General features: G+C 33.9%; 1 protein-coding gene across 2 annotated transcripts in view; it reads right to left on the bottom strand.

The window, feature by feature from the left end:
• PRKACB (protein kinase cAMP-activated catalytic subunit beta) overlaps positions 1 to 18,751 on the bottom strand; it is a 158,652-nt gene that overhangs the window by 82,506 nt on the left and 57,395 nt on the right. Inside the window, exon 1 of one of the 2 annotated variants that reach the window (XM_003260248.3) lies at positions 11,182 to 11,453. The exons of the other annotated variant lie outside the window; for it this stretch is intronic. Within the exon in view, the coding sequence (XP_003260296.1) occupies positions 11,182 to 11,368 (187 nt within the window). The 5' untranslated portion in view covers positions 11,369 to 11,453. Of the gene's footprint in view, positions 1 to 11,181; positions 11,454 to 18,751 lie in introns of those variants that run through there. 2 annotated transcript variants of the gene reach the window in all.

The following is an 18,751-nucleotide window of genomic DNA, read 5'->3' on the forward strand; positions in this document are numbered from 1 at the left end:
GAAACACCAAAGCTGAAAGCAACCATGGTTTCAGGACATGAAAGTAATATTCAATCTCTCAGACACATACCATTCTTCCTGTTCAACTTATTACTTCTTTCTGAATGACATCTTATTTTCAAAGTTCTCTGTCTCTCAGACCATCTGCTATTACCCACTGACCAATTTTTTAAAGTGGAAAAAGTTTTTGTTCAAAATTGCTCAGGCTATTAGGGTCTTTTGTGTTTCTATACAAGTTTTAGGATTGGTTTTCCCATTTTTGTGAAACTTGTCATTGAAACTTTGGAAGAGATGGCATTTAATCTGTAGATCACTTTGGATACTAGAAGCATTTTAACAACATTTATTCTTCGGATCCATGAACATTAGATATCTCCATTCACTGTGTTTTCTTCACTTTTTCATAAATGTTTTACAGTTTTCAGTGTACAAATCTTTCACTTCTTTGGTTAAATTTATTCCTACGCATTTTTTGTGCTATTGTAAAAAGAAGTGATTTCTTGATTTCTTTTTTCCATAGTTCATTGTTAGTATGCAGAAACACTATTGATTTATGCATTTTAATTTTGTATGCTGCATCTTTATTGAATTTGTTAGTTTTAACAGTTTTTTTGGTAGAGTCTTCAGGGTCTTTAATATATAAGATAATATTTGCACATGTAAAAGATTTTACTTCTTTCTTTCCAATTTAGATGCTATTTATTTATTGCCTAAATGCTCTGGATAGGACTTCCAGTATCATATTGAGTAGAAGTTTTAACAGTGGGCATCCTTTCCCTTGTTCATGATCTTACAGGAAAACCTTTCATCTTTTCACCACTATTAAGATGTTAGCTGAGGGCTTATCCTATGTAGCCTTTATTATGTTGAAGTACAGCACTTCCATAACTAAAAAGTTTCCATCGTAAAAGAATGTTAAAGTTTCTCAAATGCTTTCTCTGCATCTACTGAGATGATTATATATAACTTTTACCCTTCATTCTGTTAATAGTGTATCACATATGTTGATTTGTGTATGTTGAACCATCCTCGATTGTGGTGTATCATCCTTTAATGTGCTGTTGAATTTAATTTGCTAGTATTTTGTTGAGAAATTTTGCATCTATGTTCATCAGGGATATTGGCCTATGATTTTCTTTTGCAGTGTCCTTGTCTGGCTTTGGTATCAGAGCAATGTTGCCCTGGTAGATGAGCTTGGAAGTATTCCCCCTTCTTCAGTTATTTTGGGAGAGTTTGAGAAGGACTGGCATTAATTCTTTCTTAAATGATAGAAATTCACCAGTGAAGCCATGAAGTACTACTAGGTTTTATTTTGTTGGAGGATTTTTTGATTACTGATTCAAAGTCTTCATATTCCTTATTGGTTTGTTCATTGCATCAAACTAAAAGCTTTTGTGCAAAAAGAAAACAATCGACAGAGTGAAGAGACAACCTACAGAAAGACAGAAAATACTTGCAAACCACATATCTAATAAGGAGTTAATATTGAAAATATATAAGGAACTCAAACAACTCAATATCAAGAAAACAAATACCCAATTTAAAAAATGGGCAGGTGACTTGAATTGGCATTTCTCAAAAGCAGACATAAAAATGGTCAATGGGCATATGAAAAATGCTCAACATCACTACTCATGAGGGTAATGAAAATTAAAACCACAATGCGCTATTACCTCACATCTGTTAGAATGGCTATTATAAAAAAGACAAAAGATAACAAGCATTGGTTAAGACCTGGAGAAAAGAGAACCCCTGCACACTGTTGGTGAGAATATACATTAGTACAGCCATTATGGAAAATGATATGAAGGATCATCAAAAAATTAAAAATGAACTGTCATATGATCCAGCTTCTAAGTATGTATCAAAAGGAAGAAATCAGTATGTCTAAGAGATATCTGTACTCCCATGTTCATTACAGCATTATTCACAAGATATGGCATCAACGTATGGTATTCTACACAGTGGAATACACTATTAACCTTAAGAAAGAAGGAAATTCTTTCATTTGTGATAACGTGAATGAACCTGGAGGACATTATATTAAGTGAAATAAGGCAGACACAGAAAGACAAATATTGCATAATGTCACACATGTGGAACCTAAAAACATCAACCTCGCAGAAGTAGAGAATAGAATGCTGGTTATCAGGGGCTGAAGGATGGGAGAGTTCAGGGAAGGAAGATTTAGGAGATGTTGGCTAAAGGGTACAAAATTTCACTTAGGATGAATAAGTCCTGGAGATTCATCGTATAGAATGGTAACTGCAGTTAATAATAATGCATTAATACAAGCACACCCCTCCTTTTATTGCGTGTTGCTTTATTGCACTCAGCAGATATTGCACTTTTTACAAATTGAGGGTTGGGGCAACCTTGTGTCAAGCATATCTATTGGTGCCATTTTTCTTACAGCGTGTGCTCACTTCATATCTCTGTGTCACATTTTAATAATTCTCACATTTCCTTTTTCATTATTATTATATCTGTTATGGCGATCTGTGTTCAGATGTTACTATTTTAACTGTTTTAGGGCACCACAAACTGAACCCAAATAAAATGGTGAACTTAATTGATAAGGGTTGTGTGTGCTCTGACTGCTCCACTCACCAGCTGGTCCCCCATTTCTCTGCCTCTCCTTGGGCCCTCCTATTCCCTCAGACACAGCAATACTGAAATTACGCCGATTAATAACCTTACAATGGCCTCTTAGTGTTCAGACGAAAGGAGGAATTGCACATCTCTTACTTCAAATCAAAAGCTAGAAATGATTAAGCTTAGTAAGGATGGTATGTTGAAAGCTGAGACAGGCCAAAGGCTAGGCCTCTTGCACCAAACAGCCAAGCTGAGAATGCAAAAGAAAAAAGTTACTGAAGGAAACTAAAAGTGCTGCTCCAGTGAACACACTAATGATAAGAAGGCAAAACAGCCTTATTGTTGATATAGAGAAAGTTGTGTGGTCTGAAAAGATCAAACCAGTCATAGCATTTCCTTAAGCCAAAGCCTAATTAAGAACAAGGCCTTGACGCTCTTCAATTCTATAAAGGCTAAGAGTGGTGAGGAAGTTGCGAAGTCTGAAGCTAGCAGAGGTTGGTTCATGAGGTTTAAAGGAAAGAAGCCCTTTCTATAACATAAAAGTACAAGGTGAAGCAGCAAGTGCTAATGGAGAAGCTGCACCAGGTTATCCAGAAGATCTAGCTAAAATAATTGATGAAAGTGGCTAGACTAAACAACAGATTTTCAATGCAGACTTAACACTGCTCTATTGGAAGAAGATGCCATCTAGAACTTTCCTAGCTAGAGAGAAGGCAATGCCTGGCTTCAAAGCTTCAAAGGACAGGCTGACTCTCGCTAGGGGCTAATACATCTGGTGACTTCAAATTGAAGCCAATATTCACCATTTAGAAACTCTTAGTGCCCTCAAGAACTATGCTAAATCTACTCTACCTGTACTCTATAAATGGAATGTGAAAGTCTAGATGACAGCATATCTGTTTGCAGCATGGTTTACTATTTTAAGCCCACCATTGGGAACCACTCAGAAAAAGATTCCTTTTAAAATATTAGTGCTAATTGACAAGGCACCTGATCACCCAAGAGGTCTGATGGAGATGTACAAGGAGATGAATGTTGTTTTCATGCCTGATAACACAACATCCATTCTGCAGGCATGGATCAGGTCTTATTATTTAAGCAATATATTTTATAAGGCTAAAGGTGTCACAGATAATGATTCCTCTGATGGATCTGGGCAAAGTACATTGAAAACCTTCTGAAAAGCAGTTACCATTCCAGACGCCATAAGAACATTGTGATTTATGGGAGCAGGTCAGAATATCAACATTAACAGGAGTTTGGAAGAAGTTGTTTCCAACTCTCATAGATGCGTTTGAGTGATTTAAAATTTCAGTGGAGAAAGTCACCGCAGATGTGGTAAAAAATTACAAGATAATTAGAATTAAAAGTGGAGCCTGGAGATGTGATTGTATTGCTGCAATCTCCTGATAAAACTATAATGAGTGAGGAGTTGCTTCTTGCAGATGAGCAAAGAAAGTAGTTTCTTGAGATGGAATCTATTTCTGGTGAAGATGCTGTGAAGATTATTGAAATGACACCTGAGAATTTAGAATATTACATCAACTTAGTTGGTAAAGCAGTAACAAGGTTTGAGAGAACTGACTCCAATTTTAAAAGAAGTTCTACTGTGGGTAAAATGCTACCCAAAACATCACATGCTACAGAGAAATCTTTTATGAAAAGAAGAGTCAGTCAAGTGTGTCACTTTGTTGTCTTATTTTAAGAAATTGCCACTGCCATCCCAACCTTCAGCGACCATCACCTTGATCAATCAGCAGCCAAACATCAATGCAAGACCCTCTGCCAGCAAAAAAATTGGGAAATGCTGAAAGCTGAGATGATCATTAGTATTTGTTTAGCAATAAAATAATTTCAAATTAAGATATGTACTTTTAAAAAGATATAATGTTATTGCACACTGAATAGACTATAGAGTAAACATAACTTAAATGCACTGGGAAACCAAAAAATGTGTGTGACTTGCTTTACTGTGACTTTAGTTGTATTGTGGTGGTCTGGAACTGGACCTGCAGTATCTCTGAGGTATGACTATACATGAAAAGTGCTAAGAGATTCAATCTTAAATTTTTTGCCATGAAAAAGCAACTATGTGAGGTGGATATTCATTTGTTTTAGTCATTTCACAATGTATACTTATATTGAACCATCATGTTGTACATTATAAATAAATGCAATTTTATTTGTCAAGTATACCTTAATAAAGCTGAGGGGGAGGGAGGAAGAAATAAACTTTCCAGTGTCAACTTATTAAGAATGGAGTTAAATTCTCCAGTCCATATTTTCCACATTCAGATTTTTGTTATGGACTGGTCTATTTTGGCATTACTATAAAGAAATACCTGGCAGAATAATTTATAAAGAGATTTATTTTGGCTCATGGTTCTGCAGACTGTAGAAGAAGCACACTGCCAACATCTGCTTCTGATGAGGGCCTCAGGAAGCTTTCAATGATGGCAGAAGGCAAAGAGGGAGCAGGCGTGTCACAGGCAAAGAGAGGGAGCAAGAGAGAGGGGGAGGTGCTATGTTTGTTTTTAAAAAACAACCAGTTATTGCATGAACTAATAAAGCAAGAACCAGCTCATTACCCATTGGGAGGACACCAAGCCATTCATGAGGGATCCTCCCCCATGACCCAAACACCTCCCATTAGGCCCCACCTCCAACACTGGGGATCACATTTCAACATGAGATTTGGAGGGGACAAACATATAATGTTCTTACCGTGACCCTGGTAGTTGTAACAGAAAGAAGTATAATGGGCCATTGTATTTTTAGTTTTTAAAAATATCAATATACTGTTTTGAGAATAAATTTTACAATGTTAAGTGTGTTTTCTTTATTTTATTTTAATTTATTTTGAGATAGAGTCTCACTCTGTCACCCAGGCTGGACTGCAGTGGTGCAATCTCACCTCACTGCAGCCTCTGCTTCCTGGGTTCTAGTGATTCTCCTGCCTCAGCCTCCCAAGTAGCTGGGATTACAGGTGTGCACCACCACACCTGTAGATGGAGGCTGGCTAATTTTTGCATTTTTAGTAGCGACGGGGTTTCACCATGTTGGCCAGGCTGTTGTTGAACTCCTGACTGCAAGTGGTCTGCCCACCTCAGCCTCCCAAAGTGCTGGGATTACAGGCATGAGCCACCACACCCGGCCTTAAATTTGTTTTTAAAAATATCATTAAGGATAGTAGCTATATAATTATTTTCACACATTCTCAAGTGCTATAATCTATGAAAAAATAATTATTATAATAATTAACTCCAAAAGGATATGCATGTTTATCTGGGATTCGATTAATTTAATGCAAAAGCCTTAAAATGGTCATAACTTCTTCAAATTAATCCTATGAAATATAAAAATAATCCTAAATATGTACAAATACTTAGTTATAAAAATGTTTATCATGGCATTTTTTAATAGCAAAACATTAAAAACAGCCTAGATGGCCAATGATTGGTTAAATAAATTATAGTATATCCTTATGATTTAATACAAAATAGTATTGTAGAACAACTCTTTATAAAGAAAAATGTTAACTAAACATTACGTTTTGAAAGATCCAAATTTTGGAGCTGGGCTGGGTGCAGTGGCTCAGGCCTGTATTCCCAGCACTTTGAGAGGCCAAGGCAGGCAGATCACTTGAGTTCAGGAGTTCAAGACTGGCCTGGGCAACATGGTGAAACTACAAAAAATTAGCCGGGTATGGTGGCACACGCCTATAGTCCCAGCTACTCAGGAAACTGAAGTGGGAGGATCACTTGAGCCTGGGAGGCAGAGGCTGCAGTGAGTCGAAATCCTACCATTGCACTCCAGCCTGGGTGACACAGTAAGACTCTGTTTAAAAAGAAAAAAAATTGGAGCTGGTAGAAATTTGTGTGTCTATACACAAAATAGAGTATATATACAAAAATGAACAGTCATTACCTTTTGGCAGAATTGTGTATACTTTTTTTTACGTTTTTCTTTGTTTTTTCCTATAGTTTCAAAATTTTCTCCAGTGAAGATATACATTTGGAAATCATATTAAAATGTTATTAGGGAGAAAGTGCTTCTCCCACCTTAATGTGCATATAAATCAGCTGGGAAATCTTGTTGAAATGCTGATTCTGACTAAGTAGGTCTAGGTGGGACCTGGGATTCTTCCTCCTAACAAGCTCCCAGGAGATGCTAATAATGCTGGACAGGGACCACACTTTGAGTAGCAAGCTGTCTTCTAACTCTGTCATATGGCTATTTTTGCAAAGCACAAGCAAGTAAAAGCTTCTCGTTATGTTAGTACAGTTGATATAGTACTTGCATTGCTAAATGGCTCATGGAATGATTTCCTGATTTCAACATCATTTAATATCCCAACTATTTTAGTTTTACTATAAAGTCTGCTTGTTACTTAAATTTTTATTGAAAATCATGATAAAAATACACAGGTAACACTGAAAATTGGTATTTACTAGAGCCAGGTCAGCATTTGACTGCTTTTGGTTAATAGCCATGGGCTTTTAAAATAAATTGCAAAGATCACAATAGAACAAATTAGTAAGAAGCTCATTTGTGTAATATGCAGTGATGTTTAATGTTAATTTAACAAATAACTCAAGATTTATTGAAAATTATGCTAGTAATACTGAAATAAACTGGCAAGTTATTTGCCTTCAAGGAGTTCAAAATCAAACATGAGAGATAGATACATAAGGATTAATAGTAATATATTTTAAATACTATAAATAAACTATAATATATAGTATATAAACTATACTACATAAATACTATAAATAAACTACAATAAAAGTTAAGTATAAGGTGATATAAGAACATAAGGAAGAGCATAGACTCTAATAAGGATGAAGGATAGATGAATAGGATGCATTGATGGTTTTGTTACGGAGATGATACCTGAGAGGATGCCTAAAGTATGGGCAAAACTCACCACTGGTAGAAGTGAAGAAAGAGAATTCCAGACAGAAGCAGCATCTTGAACAAGCATTGTTGTAAAAGGAATCCATTATCTGACTATTCAATGCCATGCTGACTGTCACGTCAAAAGCATTAGTTCTAATTAAATGCCCAGCAAAAACGGAAGATGTATAGTAGCTATACACATTTTCCTGTAGTAAAGTAAGTAAGTTAACTTATCCTGTATTATGATAGTTAAAATCTTTAGGCTCTTTTAATAAAAGTTGCATTATATTATTTTCCACTTTAAAAAACTGCATTGGCTCCCCACTAATATAGCATAGTACAAAATTCTGGATGTCTAATAGAAAACTTTTAAACTTTAAATCCAGAAACTAATTTTCTAGACAGTATCTTACTAAACCTTTTAAGTAAGTTCTAAATGTTCATATTTTCACATACTTGTGTATGTTATTTTCTTAAAATAACCTTCTTCTCTTGGTCTCAAAATTCTATTTATTCTTTAATATTTTTGAAGTCCCCCATTATCTCTTTAGTAACAACTTTTTTCTTACACTTAGCTCCCACAGTAAGCTTAGACATTTTAAAGCAACTATTTCATTATGCCTTGAATATTATATTATGTTTGCTCTTCCTACTCTTCTTTTTGGGGGTAAGAACTAGATCTTATTTTTCCTGGAAACTTGCTTACTTACTATGATATAGTAAATACTCAGAAAAGTTTTACCAAATGAGTAGAAATTGACTATTATCAAGAAGCTTACGGAATAGTTTCAAGTGGAAAAAGCAGATAAAAAGACAAAGGTGGAAAGTCTTTTAGCTGAGAAGTTAAAATGATACAGATTCAATGGGCTAACAAATAGGAGGTAAACTGTCTGAGAGATTGTATAAAATTTGCAAAGGTAAAACTGACTGAAGTGGTCTACTGCAATCACTTTATGATTTTGCTAGAGGACATCCATAATCAAAACTGCTCATTTGTTTAATGTCATATTTAAATCTAAGATTTACTAATATGGATTTGTATTTACAAGAGAAACAGCCTGTCAATTCATAGGAAAAGAGAAGAAAAAGTATTTGATGGTATTGACCTATTTGCTTCCTAAAATACTGTAGTTAGACCTTCATTAAGTCAGCATTGTATAACTCTACACATTTAAGATCAAAGGAAGATTAAAAAGCTAACTATAATAAATTTGCTAGAAAGAGAACTTAACGCATGTCAATGCTCTCATTCATTCTGAGTTGGAACAAAAAGCAGAATTCCTCCATGCTTTTCTTTGAACTTCATGTATTTATATGTGCATGCAATTAGCTGTTACATATTTATTTAATCAAACAGGAATTTCTGTTACTTAGTTTAATAGTAAAAGATGAAACACCTGGAGACCACTATGTGGCCTTTGTTCTGTGTTTCTTCCTATATATATGTCACTGGACACGAAAGAAACTTGGATTAAAGCATGCTGCATTTCATGTCTCCTAAATTGGTAATTGATCTTTATACAAAGGTTTATGAATTTTTTTTTTGTAAATTGATGTAGTTTCTATGCTTAGTTTATTTCATTATAAAAACACTTTAGGAATAAACATATTCAGTGTTTATCATCAGGATACATTACATTCCCTTGTCAAATGAGTCATGCAAGTAAACTGCTTTAAGTAGCTTTGAATAATGTGGTTCATATGAAACTTTGTACAGTCAGAACTCCTTCTATAACTCATTCGCCAAATAAATAAAAATTGTGTTTTCACCACAAAAATAAACCTTGGAATTTTGAAATGATCGGATTCCTCTATTTCAGCTCTATCAGTGTTTTCTCCTCTACAATAACACATTTCATAATAGGAAATTATAGCTTCATGCTACCATACTCATCCTTAGATGTAAAATTATTATCTCTATTATGGTATTCAGGGATATAAGAAGGAGAGTCAAGTAGAGGAATACTTAATTAATGAACATTCAGTTACTCTTTAAGTATTTCTTACATCATGCATATTATTTGCAGTGCTACATGGTTTGCTCCTAATTTTATTTGTGTACAAGGATCCTATTTGTTTTGACTTCACAATAAAAAAAACAGCATTTTATCCAATAGAAATCATGGCTCATGATACTATTTTCCATTATTAGATTTTAAAATATGTTTTAGAAAGCATCACAGGTCCCATACATTTAAAAAGTGGTGAAAGTCTAGTTCAAACATAACTTTTAATTATTAAAAACCCCTAACATTCATTTATTTGAGACACTTTTACTAAACACCCACTATATGAGGAGCAGGTATTAATGAAACATAAATTAATTCAATTCTGTCTTCATTCCTCATTTAACTTTAAATTAAAAGATATTTGAAATGCATAAAAATAATTTCCAAAAGGATTTAGAATACTGCAATTTAAAAGAATAGGGCAAGGACAATAATTAACAAGCTTTTGTGACATGGTAAAGTTTAATAATATACCACTATTTCAATATTCAACAGTTCATTAACTTGAAGATATACATTCATATTCCTCATCCATCAACTTGCTATACAGTAAAGACTATAAATAACCCAAAACCTTTGAAGTGGAAAAAATGCACAAATACATGTTCTTCCTCAATCTCCCAAAAATAGTTTGAAGAATGTAAAAAAATTTCTGATTCAATAAAAAATTAATTCAAATAAGCTTCTATAACACTGTCAAGGTGCTGTATAAACCTAGGAGTAAATTTTGTAAGCCATTCTTGATTTTGCTGTTGTGGTTGTCTGAGTTTTCTTCCTTAACTGCTACCAAATACATAAACAGAAAGAGTCAAACCCTAGTGCTATTTGATGATCAAACAAACACACCAAAGAGGGCAAAAGTTTCAAGGGTAATTCTATTGTTCCTCTAATTGGAGTCACAGAAATACCTTGAGGAGGGTCCAAGGTGAGATGTAGAATGGCGGCACTAGTATTGTTTATATATGCAATTTATCTTTTAGAGGGTATGGCACCAAAAATGGTTCCACAGCACCATTTTAGCAAAGCTGTAAGTCCAAACATTTTAACATGCCTGGAAAGAATGTGATTCATGCATAACCAACTTTTTCCTGCATTTAAGTCATATGTATAAATAACATAAAATTATAAAGTTTTTGATATCCATAATGTTATAAGTGTAAGAATTTAGATAGAATAATTATGTTTTATTTTAGAAATTCCTGTTTGTAAAACTGAAATAACTTTCACACATGCATTTAAAAATAAAACCATGGCAAACACAATAGAAATGTAATTATAAATTCAAGAGTCTTGTTGCCCCTTTCAAAGTTTAAAGCTTATACATACAAGACATTTTAAGAAGTAAACAGATGGTTGTTTCTGAAACTTAAGTATTTCATTTTTATGTAAGAACAACAAAAAAAGTACATTAGAAATGATGTAAGAATTTTATAGAAAACCTTGTCACTGATATTGAACTTAAATAGTCAAAAATAAAACCATACAATGATGAAAGCTGACTGATTCAGCTCAACTTATAATCAAGTTTTTATGGAATTCTTTCAACTTCATCTTGCAAAATGTCCTTGTGAAAATCAGAAAACAACAAACAAAAGAGGGTTCTTTATGTTTGATTGTAAAACTCCAATTATCATTTTAGTTGCTAGTTATAATGTATCATTTAAAAAACAAAACTTACTTGATCTGTCCCATAAGGCAGTATGTTCAGAGAAATGAAGGCTGTCATTTTCCAGAGCTGTTTTCTGATCATGTGCAGTACCTTTAGAGTGTCTATGAAATAACCGGCTAGCAAAACCTTCCAATTTCTGAAGAGCTGTAGTTGTACCTGTATACTGGTTACAAGGTGGTTCTCTATAAGCTGCCATTCATGTGCATTTACACTTTACTTAATGTAACTGCAAATGTTTCCAGAAGGAGCTCACAACTTCTTACACAGAAGCTAAGAGCTATGCATGTGTCAAACTTCCTGTTTGCAGGGTATTCAAACCACTACTGCTGTTCTGTTTCCTGTTAATATAAAACAGCACGTTACTGAGCTTTTCTTAGCAAAACACTTTTCAGCTAGAGATGAGGATTTTAAAAACTTGTGATATCTGCCTAAAAGGCTTTATGTTTGGGTGTTTTAATATTAATATATAGGCTAATAAGAGCATTAAACATAAAGCTTTATATATATAGTAGGCTAAACATTTTTTAAATAAAGGAAAACTAGTTAAACATGTATGACAAGTCTATGCAAACAACTGAAGGCCAAGCCGTCCTCCAAACATAACATGCTAAAGACAGGTTGTATTTTTTCTAGGAAATCAACTAATACACAGATTTTATGAATCCTTATAAGCAGCTAACTTTTCATTAAAAAACTAGTATGAAATGGGTATGAAAAAACTCTTGCAAAACAAATTTATAACACATATAAATAAAACAATGTGAAATAGCACTTTAAAAAATTGAATGTTTCTAATTCATTGATTTAGGCCTAATACATACAGGAACTACATACACTTAGTATGTCAGTATTGCTTATCAAACTTATAATCTGCTGACATATGTCTATTACCAGGGGTACATTTTAAAACATTCTAAAATTTGAAAAGAACAAAATACAAGATTTAAATTAGATAAAATCCACCATAGCAAGAAATTTGAATTGAGAGAAAAAAGTTCCTTCTAGTTGGCTGAGACATGTTAATTTTAAAATCTTACCACTGAAGACTACTACTTACCTAAACCCCTGATTTAGTGATCTCACTTAGAAACACCTCTCTATTTTTTTTTAAACGTTGTTTCACTCTGTCCCCCAGAATAGAGTGCAGTGGTGCGACCTCCGCTCACTGTGACCTCCGCTCCTAGGTTCAAGCGATTCTCGCCCCTCAGCCATCCGAGTAGCTGGGATTACAGGCGCGCGCCACCATGCCAAGCTAATTTTTGTATTTTCAGCAGAGATGGGGTTTCTCCATGTTGGCCAGGTCAGGAGTTGTCTCAAACTCCTGGCCTCAAGCGATATGCCCGCCTTGGCCTCCCAAAGTGCTGGGATTACAAGTGTGAGCCACCGCGCCTGGCCAAAACATCTCTTTTGATTAAAAGTAAGTAAAACTTGCCTTGTCAATTTTCAGGAAAGAAAGTAACCTGTGGCATTTAACAAAAATTTTGAGCACTTGTTTTTTGACACTAAAGGATAAGAAATTTCTGTGATTCTCTTTGGAAGCAGAGGGGAGGGGAGGGAAGGGAAGGAAAGTAAAGAAAGAAAAAGATCTATCTAAAACAATCTATCTGAAAAAACCTTACTTCAGATTTACTGCCAACTGTTTGACAAACATAAAAATAGAAACAATACTGACAAGTAAAATAAATACGAACAATAATGTAATCAAATTAGGACTACATAAAAGGCCAATAACAAAACACTGATTAATGAATTTTGCCATTTAACAGTTCATTTGTGTATACTTTGTGTAATGGAATTCATATCAATCTAAACAAGTATGTAACAGTATCTATAAGATAAACTTAAATTTATAGCTTTATGTATAAATATTATGTGCAAATAACAGTTAACAAAACACTGACCAATGAATTTTGCCATGTAACAGCTCATTTCTGTATACTTTGTTTTGTGTAATAAAATTTCTATCAATCTAAACAAATACACAACAGCATCCATATGACAGAATTCTTAAATTTGTAGCTTTACGTATAAATATTATGTGTGCATAACAATAATTTGTTTCTTAACAGCTGGTAGTGCCTTACACAAAACAGACACTTATTAAGTATCTGTAGTCTTCAATAAATATCTACAGAGCATGGACTGATTCTGTAAGGGAAGAAGTGGATAAAATTACTGAATTCCCTTGATTTGCTCTACTGAAGGAAATTCTAATCATCTTCAAGGCTCAGTTCAAATGGCACCTCTTCAGTGAAGTCTGCCACATACTTCCTAGGAAAACAAACTTTGCTGCTTTGTTTTCACTGATCTCATAATATTATGTTAAAAGGTACTGTTTATGAATTTATATGACCCTAAATTGTGAGTTACTTGAATTCATAAATGAAATGCATGTATTACATACCCAATAAACATGTTAAAAGAAAAAAGTATTCACTCATTTTTAACAATTTAAAGGTCTAAGTAGAATCATCAAATACTTGAAAATGTTTGAATTTTATTTACGATGGGACCATATTTATAGATAATCCAAGAAGCACCAAGTTGCTCATATATAGAGACAACAGTAATAGAACTGTTATCATTGAACTTCTCCTTTTTTCTCTATTTGTTAGTAAATTTTATTCATTCTTTGAATTACATTTTTACTCAGTGCCAATGTGGAATTCTTAAAATAATTTGTTTTCCCTGCTTCCGATTACTCCCTTTAATCATTCACGTCTCTGACATATTAACCTCCCCAAAATATTACACTCATGGTATTCCATTGCCAAATACACAAACTAATCCTAACATTTCAGCTGGACCATATTCATTTTTAACACACCTAGCCAGATTTTTTATTTATATTCAATGTTGCTCAAGTACAGAAGTTGCAGATTCCTAACTAGAACACGTAGATTACTTTATTTAAAACAATGCATAAGCTTTAAAACAAAATTACTAAAGCAAAAAGAGTAAACTTCACTAGATGAGTATCTTGAAAACACTGTATTTTAAATCTGCACTGTTTTAAAAATAAAATTGTTTCAATCTGTTATCAAGTCCTTCCAGAAAATAGAATATTTAATCTTTAAAGCAATGTTTCTATATATGGTAATGTGACCAGGAAGCTATTGCTATAAAAGTGCTTCGGATATTTGATTTTTGATTAAAAAAATAAAAATAAAAAGAAGAACTCTACTGGCATCTACTGCTAGAAAGAAACAACTGCAGTTTTAACTAAAACTATGAATTCCTTCATAACTGCAATTAACTTTAAGAAGTATATTGCTTGTTATTCTTCCTAGTGGTGTTTCCACAACTTTAATTTGCACTAAATGTCTCGCCATGCACCCAGAATTTACCAGAATAGCTTATCTTGTAAATAAGATTTTAAAACTAGAGAGTAATCAACTTCACGAGGTTGATTTTATTCCTCATTCATTCTGCATTAATTTTTAAAATTATATAAATTTTCAGAGTTGAACCAGTTTTAATTGCCATAAAATACCACAAAATATTGATTTTATTTAATAATAGTGATGACACATTTACCAAGCACTTTACAACATATAAAGTGATTCGCTCTGTAAAACCATTGTGAAATTACTGTAATACGCATGAGATCCTTACAAATAAAGTAAGCAGCACAGGTATTATTATCCTTATTTTAAGATGCAAAAGATAAACTTATAAACATTACGTGACTTGCCCAAAGTCACCTAGGTCTTCAAACTACTAGATCAGGGTTCCTTGTACTGCAAGACACTGATTACCACATGAAGTAAACATTTTATTTTTAAATGCAGTTATTTTCCAAATAAGGGTGAAGAAGTGGGGGTGAAAAAATAGTGGTGGGTAAGATTCGTTCTTGGGTATATTGTCCCAGGTCTGAAAATCTGCTATGAGAAGGCTTTAATTAAGATGGTCACCTATAGCCATTCAATTTCATTGTCCATGTTTCTTACAATCATCTTGGGGCCAAGCAGAACTATGTACTTTAGAGTTTAAAGGTTAAATAAAAGAAAAACATGAAAACATATTTAACGTGTAAATGATGTATTTGCTCCACGTAGAGGACAAATGACATGACTATAACTCCTGCTATTCAAATAAAGGTTTTAGGGTAATAGTGTTGCTTTTTCCAGAATGTTATATATAAGTGGATTTATAGGCTATGTAACCTTTTCAGATTGGCTTCTTTCATTTAGTATAGTAGGCAATTGTGATTTATCTATGTTGTGTATCTTAATAGTTCACTCATTTATATGGCTAAATTTTATTGTATGGAATTACCACAATTTATATATCCATTTACTGTTGAATTGCATTTGCACCTTTGTCAAAAATCAATTGACCATATTTGTGTGAGTCCATTTCTGGACTCTCTATTCTCTTTCACTGACCTATATATGTGTCAGTTCTTTCACCAATACTATACTGTCTTGATTACCATAGCTTTCTAGTAAGTCTGAAATCTGATAGTGTAAATCTTCTATTTTTTTTTCCTTTTTTTCTTGAGACGGAGTCTCACTCTGTCGCCCAGGCTGGAGTGCAGTGGTGTGATCTCGACTCACTGCAACCTCCGCCTCCTGGGTTCAAGCTATTCTCCTGCCTCAGCCTCCCGAGTAGCTGGGACTACAGATGCATGCCACCACACCCAACTAATATTTCTTTTATTTTTAGTAGAGACAAGGTTACACCGTGTTAGCCAGGCTGGTCTCAATCTCCTGACCTCGTGATCCGCCTGCCTCAGCCTCCCAAAGTGTTGGGATTACAGGCGTGAGCCACAGTGACCGGCCTTTTTTCCTTTTTTTCGAAGTTGTTTTGGCTACTACAGTTTCTTCACCTTTCCATATAAATTTTAAGATCAGTTTATCTATGTCTACAAATATAATCTTTCTGGGATTTTATTTGGATTATGTTTATTGGAAGAAGTGACATATTAACTATATTGAGTCTTTCAATCCATAATCATAGCATGTCTCTTCATTTACTTGGGTCTTCTGATTTCTTTCATCAGTGTTTTATAGTTTCCAACATACAGATCTTGCACATAATTTTGTTAGATTTATACCTAAGTATTTTAAAAATTGAAGCTATTGTAAACAGTTCTTTAAAAATGTTTTATTAGATGGGTGCACAAGTAATTGCGGTTTTCACCATTACTTTCAATGGCAAAAACCTCTATTACTTTTGTGCCAAACTAATATATTGTGCATTGCTACTATATATTATTTTTATATATTATTGTTGCTAAACTCAGTTTTAGGAGACTTTCTTTTTATAGATTTCTTGGAATTTTCTATGTAGGCAGTCATGTCATCTTTCAACATAAACTATTGATTTCTAATCTGTATGCCTTTTATTTATTTGTCTTGCCTTATTGCATTGGTCAAGAATTACAGTGCAATGTTCAACAAGAGTGGTGACAGTGAACATTCTTGCCTTATTCCAAGTCTTAGGAAGAAAGCATTCAGTTTTTCATCATTAACTACTATAATGTTAGCTGTAGACACTGTTTTGTATATGCCCCTTATTGAGATAACGAAGTTTCCTTTTTTATTCCTGGGTTAGTGGAGAGTTATCTTAGGAGGATGCTGAATTTTACCTAATGTGTTTTCAGCATTTGTTGATAAAATCATGTGGTTTTTACCTTTTTAGTCTACGAATATGGTGGGTTGCACAGATTAATTTTCAAATATTGAACCAGCCTTGAATTATCAGAATGAACAACTTTTGGTCTTGGTGTAATATTCCTTGTATATATTGCTGGATTCAACTTACTAATATTTTACTGAGGATTTTTCTGTTTGTGTTCATAAAGATACATTGTTTGGTAGTTTTATTTTCATGTGCCATCTTTGCATGATTTTGGTAGCAGGTTAAGATTGGCTTCACAAAATAAGTTGAGAAGTATTCTGTCTTATATTTTTCCAGAAGAAACTGTGAGAATTGGTATCATTTCTTCTTTAAATGTTTTGTAGAATTTCCCAGAACTATCTGGGACAGTGTTTTGTTTTTCGTTTTTGTTTTTGATTTTTTTTTGAAGATTACAAATACTAATACAATGTCTTCAATAGATAGAGTATTATTGAGTTATCAATTTCATCTCAAATGAATATTGTTAGTTTGTGTCTTTCAAGAAATGGTCTATTTCAACTAAGTTGCCAACTTTGTGTAATAAAGTTGTTTCTAATATACACTTATTACTCTTTTAATGCCTGTAGCATGTATACAACATTACATTATTTATTTTGTTGGCCAAATTATTCCACTTTGACCATGAGAAGCTCCATCAACTTTCTCCTATGTCCCTTTGATATACCTCCATCATTGTGTATGTGTGCATGTGTGTACACATGTGTATGTGTTTGAGCACATCCTTACTTTCTAGCACTGCAAGATGCCCCATGCTCACTTTGTGTATTTCCTGCCCCAGCCCTTTTAGAATCAGCCTTTCTCCAAGGAGCCTTAGTTCCTTTTACTGGAGAATGGTCTTAGAAATCAAGATCTAGCAAGTGGGTACATTCATCTACTGGGGTGTTGTTGCTTCTAGGCCCTCTTCTCTGAGAGCAAGGAAATATACATGTATACTAACATTTGCCTATTCCCTTATCTATAAGTATTTCCATATGTAACTGTGTCTATAAGCAAAGCATGAGTTCATTCTGGTTCCCAACTCTAATGCATTACTACATGATTTCTTCTAGCTGCCTCCCCTTGCTTATCTGTAAATCCTACTCCAATAGAGAGAAACCTGGCTCCCACCATCCACCATCAACTTATTTACTTGTTCAATTTCAGTATATACATACAGAAATATCAGAATTGTTAACCTGGTAGGTAGGTTAACAAACTTTATTCCCATGGAAAATAACTTTATCAACTAGACTGCAGTACTCTTTTGCCTCCAGTCTTACAGACTCCACTTATTTTCAAGGTAACTTAAGTCAACACATTTCATCTCCATTTGCTTCAGTAGGTTGTTTCATATATTTGTACTACAGTTAGATTATTTTCTCATCTCCTGCATTCCATCCTGAGATCCATCAACCTTCTAAATGAGTTTTTTTTAAGTTTGCATATATTAAGACTTGCTCTTTGTGCTGTAAGTGCTGTGGATTTGGACAAATGCATAATACCATGTATCCAATAATTTTACAACCCTAATTAATCCCCTTGTGTTTCCCTGAACCTTGGCACCTAATGATATTTTTTGCCATTGCTGAGTTTTGCCTTTTCCAGAATGTCATATAATTGCAATCATAAAGTATACAGACTTTTCAGTGTTTTTATCACTTAGTAATATGTATTTACAATTTATCCATGTCTTTTTATGGCTTCATAGCTCTTTTATATAATTCAATAATATTTGATCATATGGATGTATTAGTCTGTTTTCATGCTGCTATAAGGAACTGTTTGAGGCTGGGTAATTTATAAAGGAAAGGGGTTTGATTGACTCACAGGTCAGCATGGTTGGGAAGGCCTGAGGAAACTTACAATCACCGCAGAAGGTGAAGAGGAACCAAGGCACCTTCTTCACAAGGTGGCAGGAAGGAGAAGTGCCAAGTAAAGCGGGGAAGAGCCCCTT

Source organism: Nomascus leucogenys, chromosome 12, assembly GCF_006542625.1.
Source record: "Nomascus leucogenys isolate Asia chromosome 12, Asia_NLE_v1, whole genome shotgun sequence".
NCBI lineage: Eukaryota > Metazoa > Chordata > Mammalia > Primates > Hylobatidae > Nomascus > Nomascus leucogenys.